The sequence below is a fragment of the Lepidochelys kempii genome, chromosome 1 (genome assembly GCF_965140265.1).
Source record: "Lepidochelys kempii isolate rLepKem1 chromosome 1, rLepKem1.hap2, whole genome shotgun sequence".
In the NCBI taxonomy this organism is placed as follows: domain Eukaryota; kingdom Metazoa; phylum Chordata; order Testudines; family Cheloniidae; genus Lepidochelys; species Lepidochelys kempii.
The window spans coordinates 2206319-2216141 of NC_133256.1; the positions used below are offsets into that span (position 1 = coordinate 2206319).

At 44.6% G+C, this 9823-nt stretch overlaps 1 protein-coding gene across 1 annotated transcript; it reads left to right on the forward strand.

Annotated features, from left to right (window-relative positions):
- The first annotated feature begins 2928 nt into the window (after positions 1-2928).
- On the forward strand, positions 2929-6514 carry LOC140905423 (olfactory receptor 52P1-like). Its single transcript, XM_073328748.1, has 3 exons — positions 2929-2935; positions 3480-3563; positions 5532-6514. The coding sequence occupies exons 1-3, from the start codon at positions 2929-2931 to the stop codon at positions 6512-6514; spliced, it is 1074 nt and encodes a 357-aa protein (XP_073184849.1).
- The last annotated feature ends 3309 nt before the right edge of the window (positions 6515-9823 follow it).

Sequence of the window (9823 nt, forward strand, 5' to 3'; positions counted from 1 at the left end):
CTCCTCCCAACACCTTCTTTATCCTCACCATAGGACCTTCCTCCTGGTGTCTGATAACGCTTGTACTCCTCAGTCCTCCAACAGTCCGCATTCTCACTCTCCGCTCCTAGTGCCTCTTGCTCCCAGCTCCTCACACACACACCACAAACTGAAGTGAGCTCCTTTGTAAAAACCCAGGTGCCCTGATTAGCTTGCCTTAATTGATTCTAGCAGCTTCTTGATTGGCTGCAGGTGTTCTAACCAGCCTGTCTTAATTGTCTCCAGAAGGTTCCTGATTGTTCTGAATCCTTCCCTGTTACCTTACTCAGGCAAAAGGGACCTACTTAGCCTTGGGCTAATATATCTGCCTTTTTTTACTCTCCTATAGCCATCTGGCCTGACCCTGTCACAATAGAGAATCCCTTAAGATACAAAAAGACACAAAAAACAGGAATATACATCCCATTCAGCACAGCTTATTTTACCAGCCATTAAACAAAAGGAAATCTAATGCTTTTCTAGCTAGATTACTTACTAACTTAAAAGGAGTTGTCAGGCTGAATTCCTGATCTCTTCCTGACAAAAGCATCACACAGCCAGACAAAGCCTTTGTTCCCCTCCTCCAGATTTGAAAGTATCTTGTCCCCTCATTGGCCATTTTGGATCAGGTGCCAGCTAGGTTACCTTAGCTTCTTAACCCTTTACAGGTGAAAGGTTTTTGCCTCTGACCAGGAGGGATTTTATTGCACTGTTTACAGAAAGGTGGTTACCCTTCCCTTTATATTTATGACAGGGTGTGGCATCATCTAATGTCTTCAATTTCACAAAAGAGAACTCCTGGAAACAGCTGAAGAACAAACACTGATCTGGGGGAAGTGCTGGTCCCAGGTTAAAAGGATTTCTAGCCAGTGTTTGGAAACCTGGTGGACTGCTTGTATCACCAGCCATAGTAAGAAATTGCTTATTCATATCCGATGTATCTTGTATATTAGGCTCAGTTTCCAGTTTTGTTACTTGCTAGGTTATCAGCTTTGATTTGTTTGTTATCATTTTTAGTTAAACTTATTTTTTACTTTTTCTAAATCAGTGTGCCTTTGAGTGAACATCTCAGCCTCATTAACACAGGCTAGTGGCAAATCCTTCCCATATCAAGGGGTGGGCAAAATCTATGTACAGATTCCTATGCAGTGCAAGACAGTATAATTTTGGGTTTATACTCAGTGGAGGGTGTGAGCCTGGGGAGGTAGGAAATTGGCTATCTGGTGTTCGTACTTCGGTTGCATATGTAAGCCCTCGGATAGCTCTGGTTAGGTGTTACAGGGCCTGGAAAGGCTGAATTAGCTGAGTGAAAAAGGGCCATCCAAGCTGAGTGGTTAGCGGGATGCAGCAGTTCCCACAGCTCCCAGACTGCCTCCCGGGGATGAGTACCCATCACATTCATACCTCCAGGTGCTCAAATTAGGGCCCCAGGCACTTATGAGGCAAGCATGTGGGGGCGACTGTAGCTCAAAGAAAAAATCCAGATGTTGCAGTTGTTTGATTCCTTTACCACTGTGTTCTCACCCCAGCAAGGCACATCTACTTAAAATAACACCATACTGAAATGACCCCAGGACAACTGATCAGGGAAACTCCATGGTTGTTCCCTCATAAAATGTGGGATACTCCAGGTCATTTTTCCCATGGGAGTGGTCAAGGAATCACACAATGAGTAGAGAAGTCCCATAGTATGAGTTTTCATGAAGAATAACACAAGCCGTTTCTGAATCAATTTCAGAAAGATCAACACAGTATTGAAATTTCATGCTACCTGTTGCGAAGACTGGATGAGCTATTGGAAGAGTTTGAGCAGCGAGATATATATCCACTTTGGAGTTCACAAAGGGATACTGGCAAATATCTTTGATGCAAGAATTCCGGGAGAAAAAAGACTTTTCCACACCCTTCAACTTGCATCAATTCAGGATCACATCATTTTTCCTCCACATGGTGGCAGTGACTTTTCAGAGGCTAATGCAATGTACATTACAACTGCATGGGTGGTTGGAGTGGGACGTTGCTACAATCAATTGAATATGTTCCTTTTTTGCCCATATCTTGTGGCAGCATTCCCAAGCATAGTGCAGATGGAAGTACATTAAATACAGAAAAGAAAGCCATTGTCAATTGCTTGGCTCAACAGTTTGCAAGACTCAGTTTGCCCTGCCAATCTGAGCCCTTGTTTTTGGCAAATTATTTATTCACTCCCAGGGGAGGCTCTCAGGCTGATGTTCTCCAGGGTCTATTTTCTTCTCAAGCCACTGCTCTTGGAGCCAAGGGAATTGCCTGTGAGTCCTGCCAACCTGAGAGTCCCCAGGGACTGTACAGGGAAATCATAAAGCTGGCTGTCCAGTAAGGTGAGTATCAGACGTGGGACTCTGCTTTTCTGTTGCCAGAAGGTGATTTACTCTCTCTGAGGAGTGGGACTGCGGTAAGTTGTCTGTTTCTACATTAAAGTTAGTGCTTAGGGCTCACAGGTTCAAGTCAAGAACCATCTGGGCAGAAATTCACTAGCACAGTGACTTGAACTATTTAGTATTGTCAGAAACACCAAGAGTTTTATCTGGTAAAATTGGAATTACAAAAATATTGGAAACAGTTTAGACAAATATTTGATTTTAAGATCAGTTCCTTGTCACCTCCAGTGTCCTTCTATCTGTCTCAATAGCTTCATTTGTGTGTGTGTGTTTGGGGGTGGGGGGGCTGAGCCGTTAGGTAGTGCAGCCAAAGCCTTTGCAGTGGGTATCTGTGTTACCAGAGGGATCACAACAAGAATGGGCCACACACTGGCAAGTTTCTTCTCTGACACTCTACCTGCACAGGGTCACTGCAGATTGACACTGGCCTCTCTGAGAGAAATATCAGGGCCCATGTGTTTCACAATCTCCATCTTTCATACCTGGTCTCGGAATGCCAAGTAAACTGGGAGTTTCCTTCAGACACTTTCACCACCCTAACAGAATAGCAGGAGCCGAAGCCATGATTTTCATAGCTCGGAGCCAAACGTTTAACACCAAGAGTGAATCTGGTCCCATTGAAATCAATGGCAAAAAGGTTCAAAGCAATCAGAATAACCATTTTTTCAAGGAGGAGAGGGGTCTTCCCGCTCTTTAGCCCTGCATCTCTGGATCTGGAAAGGACAAGAAGCTCCAAAAGGCAGTACAAATAAAAACATGTTTCTGGCATAGAGGAAACCAGGCAGCGTTGGAAATCTCACTAGGAGAGGTCCAGAAACGCACAGTGCTGTGTATGTATGTGGGGTGGGGAAGGGGTGGAATGTGCAGTACCCAGATCACACTGTCACAGAGTCCTAAAATTGGGTGAAATAGAGAATGCACACCCTGCCTAATGCACAGACCAAAAAGGCATAACGAGGCCTCCTGGGGTGGGGGGTGTCTCAGACTGTAATGGAACGTGGACCACCCCATAGCAGACTGTCTCTGACACCGTCCCCCATCCAGATCATCCTTCCTCGCCTGGGAAACCCAACTACAGCCTTGTGGAAACATCAGCAATTGCCAACATGGAAAAGAAGCCTCATGAAGGTATGTCTGGGTTTCTAACAGGCTGCAATATGGTAAAGTTTGTGTCATTTTGAGGCAGAGTTACTCATGCTGGCTCATTTTACTCTCCACGTCGTCTCTCCCTCCCGCTGGGTCTGTCCCTCTCTCCTTCCCTGCACAGGCTGAGCTGCTGCTGGGGTTCCCTTCACCCCCAGAAAGGCAGTTCAGGCTGATCTCCCCCTCTTCCCGGGTGCAGGCAGACACTGAGTTTAACCTCGTCTGAGGAGATATTTCTGTGAGCTGTCGCTATGGGGTCTGGCACCTGGTTTTGATCCTGTGTGATGAGTACCAATCTGTGGCATGGTGGGAAGTTGTGGGGATGGGAAACATACATGAACAAGCGGCCATCACGGAGATTCTGGGGCAGGGAGTGAGATGTACCTGGACAGGCAGGCAGTAATGAGCATTACGGGGGCAGGGAGCAGGCTGTACACAGAGAAGCGGGCTGTGCTGGGGATTGCTGCTTCTATCTCCCATCATACTCTGACCCCCTGTCCGTACTCTCCTTCCCCATCCCAGGGTGCCCCAATTCTAAAAGCACGCTGGTCGCCAGTGTCTTCTCCATGTTCCCCACTCATCCCTGGCTCCCGTAACCTCCAAGCCACCCCATGCTCCCCACAGCTCTTCCTTTGCAGGGGGTGAGGTGTCGCCAGTCACACCTTCTCCATTGGCTGTGGGGTAATCAATGACTGTGTCTCACCGGTGAGAAATCTCACAGAGTGGCAAATACCAGCACACATGTGCTGCTGATCTTGATGCAGAACAGGAACAAATCACCAGCTGAGAACTATGCACACTATATAATGAAAGCGAGAGTCTCTGGGACAAAGGAGGGCCTAGATAAATACAGGTGCCACGTGCAGGACCCACTGGCAGCACTCAGAAACAGTGGGCCACCGGGACACACATGTTAAACCGAGGATGTTCTGTGACCATTTGCTAGCCAGTCATTCATGGTGAGAGTTGTACATACATTCCACTGTGCAGAGATTTAATTTGGTCAAATCATTATTTTTCTCCTCAAAAACGTTCATCCATGCAGTATGCCGTGGGATCCCTCAGACTCCTGAAACGCACACCTAGTGTAACACTTTCAAGGCACCATGGTCACATGAGAATTTGTCCCCTTAGGATAGGTTCAACAGGGTCATGAATAGTAAAAATGCTTTCTGCATGCTCAGGCATGAGCTTGCAGGCAAAATTTCTCCAGCTGACTACTGGGGAGAGGTCCGTACATTCCCAATGTCCTCTAGATCTTGTGTTATGAGACCCCAATCAGTATTTTATAGACTTTTCTCATGTCCCTTTTTATTCATATCCTTTGTAAAGTAACAATCCCAGTCTCTCAATCTCTCTCCATATAAGAGTTTCCCCAGGCTCTTGGTCATTCTTGTTGCACATGCCTGAACCCCTCTATTTCCGCAATATCCTGTGTGAAAAGGATCTCCTATACTACACAGAGGAGTCTAGGGGAGAGTGAAGCACTGACTGACTGATCTCATGACATTGTATTTTCTGTATGATTCTCCATCCCAATCCTATTGGAATTCAATGTTTCTGCTTAGTTTCTGTCCATGTTTGAATTTTGAGAATGGTTTCACAGAGCTGTGTACCATGAAGCCCAGGTCCCTGTCCTGCATTCACACAGTAAAATTAGAACCTTGTGAAGTGTTTGAGGAGTTCAACTTTTCCCGCGAATGGGCATACACTCTGAAGTTATTGACATTAAAATTCATCTGCTATCCTGCTGCCCATTCACCTGGCTTGGTTAGCTCCTTTTGGGGACTTCTCTGGATTTGACTATGACCTACATAATCTGGTGCCATCTGCAAATGTTGCCATCTCACTGCTCATCCCCTTTCTAGATTGTTAATAACTATAAAACATTTACCATACCAACTGTTGTATAAAGTTTGTAACCCCCCTCACTATGCTTCTCTCCCTTCACAGGCACCTTGAGCATTTCTGAGGTTGATCGACACATTGATGATTTCATGGCTACTTTCAACTTCACCACATCTGACCCTTCAACATTCATCCTAATGGGTATCCCTGGTCTGGAAGCTGGACACATCTGGATTTCCATCCCTTTCTCTACTTCCTACCTTATCAGCCTTTTTGGAAATATTATGCTTCTTTTTCTTGTAAGTAAAGAGCAGACCCTCCACAAGCCAATGTACCTGCTAATCTGCCTGCTCGCACTCACAGACATCGCCACATCTACCTTCGTCGTGCCAAAGGCACTGTGTATATTTTGGTTCAATTTGAAAGGCATTACAGTGCGTGGCTGCCTCACTCAGATGTTCTTACTTCACACGGTTTCCTTTATGCAGTCAGCCATTCTTGTGATAATGGCCTTCGATCGCTATGTTGCCATATGTAACCCTCTGAGATATGCCACCATCCTCACCAATGCACGAATAGCTAAGCTTGGGCTAGTGGCTTTCATCAGATCTGTTATCTGCATGCTGCCTCTGCCCATGCTCCTGAGCAGGTTGCCATTCTGTGCCGACCGCAGTATCCTCCAAACACACTGTGAGCACATGGCTGTGGTGAAGATATCATGTGGGGACATCACAGTGAACAAGATGTATAGTTTTGTTATAGTGTTTGTGGTCATTGGGATCGACCTGACACTCATTGCTCTGTCCTACAGTCTGATCATCAGGGCCATCCTCAGAATTTCTTCCAAGAGAGCCCACCAGAAAGCCCTCAACACCTGCACAGGCCACATCTGTGTGATGCTGATGACGTATACCCCCGGCTTCCTCACCAGCGTGACTCACAGGTTTGGTCAGGGCATCGCTCCCCATGTTCACATCATCTTGGCCAATCTCTATTTGCTCCTCCCTCCCATGCTAAACCCTATCATTTATGGGATCAAAACCAAAGAGCTTCATGACAAAGTGGGCAAATACACCTGCAGAAGGTGATCAGCAGGGGCGATTGAATTTAAACCTGTGTGACAAGAGGGGAAAAGGATATCTCCTCATTAATGCAGGGTGTTATGTCCCAGTTTGGCTGAGTTCTGTAGCCCACTGGGCGAGTTTGCCTTTGTCATATTCACTGCTACTGTAACCCAGCTCTATTATATTCACTGTTTTGCATTATATTCTGTTTTTCATTAGATTCAGTAGTAATGCAAGAAACTGACAGACCACTATCCTGTAAGATATTAGCTTTAACTAGTTAACATAAGTCTTGAGGCCTATGATCTTTAAATAAGCTTTGTAGAGACTAACAGTCCAATGGAAAACCTTGAATATTTGGAAAAGAAAAGGAGGACTTGTGGCACCTTAGAGACTAACCAATTTATTAGAGCATAAGCTTTCGTGAGCTACAGCTCACTTCTTCAGATGCATATCGTGGAAACTGCAGCAGGCTTTATATATACACAGAGAATATGAAACAATACCTATTCCCACCCCACTGTCCTGCTGGTAATAGCTTATCTAAAGTGATTTCCAGCACAAATCCAGGTTAAAGAATAAATGGACACAAATCAGATGTCAAGAATTATAACATTCATAAACCAGTCGGAGAACACTTCAATCTCTCTGGTCACGCGATCACAGACATGAAGGTCGCTATCTTAAAACAAAAAAACTTCAAATCCAGACTCCAGCGAGAAACTGCTGAATTGGAATTCATTTGCAAATTGGATACTATTAATTTAGGCTTAAATAGAGACTTGGAGTGGCTAAGTCATTATGCAAGGTAGCCTGTTTCCTCTTGTTTTTTCCTACCCCCCCCCCAGATGTTCTGGTTTAACTTGGATTTTAACTTGAAGAGTGGTCAGTTTGGATGAGCTATTACCAGCAGGAGAGTGAGTTTGTGTGTGTATGGGGGTGGGGGGGATGTGAGAACCTGGATTTATGCAGGAAATAGCCCAGCTTAATTGTCATGCACATTGTGTAAAGAGTTATCACTTTGGATGGGCTATCACCAGCAGGAGAGTGAATTTGTGTGGGGGGGTGGAGGGTGAGAAAACCTGGATTTGTGCTGGAAATCACTTTAGATAAGCTATTACCAGCAGGACAGTGGGGTGGGAATAGGTATTGTTTCATATTCTCTGTGTATATATAAAGCCTGCTGCAGTTTCCACGATATGCATCTGAAGAAGTGAGCTGTAGCTCACGAAAGCTTATGCTCTAATAAATTGGTTAGTCTCTAAGGTGCCACAAGTCCTCCTTTTCTTTTTGCGAATACAGACTAACACGGCTGTTACTCTGAAACTTGAATATTTGGGGAGCTGAAAATAGAGGTTAAGGGCCTCAGTACATCTGTAGGTGTAATGTGTTTGAGACAGACACTGTTTTGTGTGGCCTATAGGGAGAGGATTTACAGAATAAATCATCATCATCATCATCATTCCTGGTGAGGCTGACCAAGGGGAGGACTCTGACGAAGAGGGTGACCTATGCTGGAAACAGCCAATTTTGCATGGTAACCAATCAAAAAGGTACCAATATGGTCCCTTGGAGTGTCCTTTCACAGACACAAATTTGTTTTACTCCAAGGCAACTTATTTTGTTAGGGAATCAAGTAATTTCCCCTATTCTCACCTTTAAAAACATCATCGTCATCCCGTTTAACCCAGCCTCTCAGGATTTAATTATCCAAAGTCACCCGCATTTCTTGTCTATATTCCCCTGCTAGGATTACAATTAAAGTCATTGTTGGCTCGTAAGGAGACCCACCTCATAGAAATTAATAACAATATGGATAAAGCCAAACAAGCTATTACCCAATTAATGAGTAAAGGTAATAAGTTTTCAACAATCCCTAACGTAAATGTTGAAGTAAAAGGATGGGTTATTGTCCAAGAAATTACAAGAGGAATTATTTATGAATGCACCTAGTGCAAACTCAAAGAATATAAGCAAAAATCTCAAAGACTTAGGTCAGTACCAAACACTGATGATGGAGCCTATATATATGGTACACATCCCAAAAACACACCAGGGTCCAGAGTATCATTTTTATGATATTCTTCTTCCATTTTGAGAGGTGGAAAATAGTAATGAAACTATCCCCACAAATGCCTGACCATCCACATCCGTATTTGTGTGACGAGGTTCATTTTACAAATCACTCCAACAAAAAGGGGCATGTAGCCTATATGGCTAACCTGCTTGCTCTACTATAGAGACATATTTTCTTCCAGATTTCTTATTTCTTTATGGTTTTGATTATTTGTTTTATTATAGTAGGTTATAATAGGTTTATATTAAAGTGGTTTGGGTGTAACAGAAGAAACTTACAGGCAACATCCTGTATGTTGTGCTAAGGCAAAGTTACCATGCATATGTCTGGTTCCTTACACCCAGCCTTACCTCTGTCCATGCCCCTCACTGGCCCAGGCTGGGACCACAGCTGGGAGAGGCTGTGGGGCCCCAGGTCGGGGCCAGGAGTGGAGTCCAGTGGCTGGGACCCTGCTGGCTGCAGAGGGGCTGGCGGTTGAGACCTGAGGCTGGTGGCTCCATGGGCAGCTGTGGAGGGGGCCAACAGGGACCTGGGACGTGTAGCTGGGACCTGGGTGGCTGCAGAAATGCTGGCAGCGGGGACCTGGGGCCAGCATCTGTGACCCTGGGCGGGACCTGCTGGCACGCTCCACCTATGCTGGACAACAGATGTTGCCGGACCAGGGACTACCGGTGTAGAGAGGTACGGCCTGCAGTATATAATCATACACTTTCAGATAGTCAAAGAGAACAGAAAGAAACTGCAATGCTGAACTTCTTTGTGATATGTGAGTACAATTTAAATTATTTTTTTTTTATGTCCAATCCTTCAGGAAAGCTGGAGGATAAACCAAATAAAAACTAACAGTAACTAACTAATTCAACACAAAATGTGGACATTGACCACCATCACTGAATGCCATTAGACATAAATAATGTAATAATATTATTGTTGTTTTTACACTATGTATGTTTTGCACTACTTTTGGATTATTTTTATGCCACCATTAGCTACTTTTTTGTTTGAAACAACTGCCAAAACTCTATTGGAATACAAGGACTAGTGTTAAACCTCACAATAGAGGTCTCTCTATGCAATGTGGAGCATGAAGTTACCGGGCATAGTGTCGGATACACTCTTAATTGATTACAAAACAAACCTTACTCACTCTACATTCACACCGCAAACATATTATACTGGAGTCTCAAAAAGACCAGAATAGTCCGAATGGCCAGTCAAGATTCCTTCGAATCATAAGATGTGGTGAGCCGGTGAAA

Excerpts from the sequence above, each read along its gene's own strand:
- LOC140905423 (XM_073328748.1), top strand. Across the intron at positions 3,564-5,531 it reads GGAAAAGAAGCCTCATGAAG|GCACCTTGAGCATTTCTGAG; the intron begins GTATGTCTGGGT and ends CTCCCTTCACAG.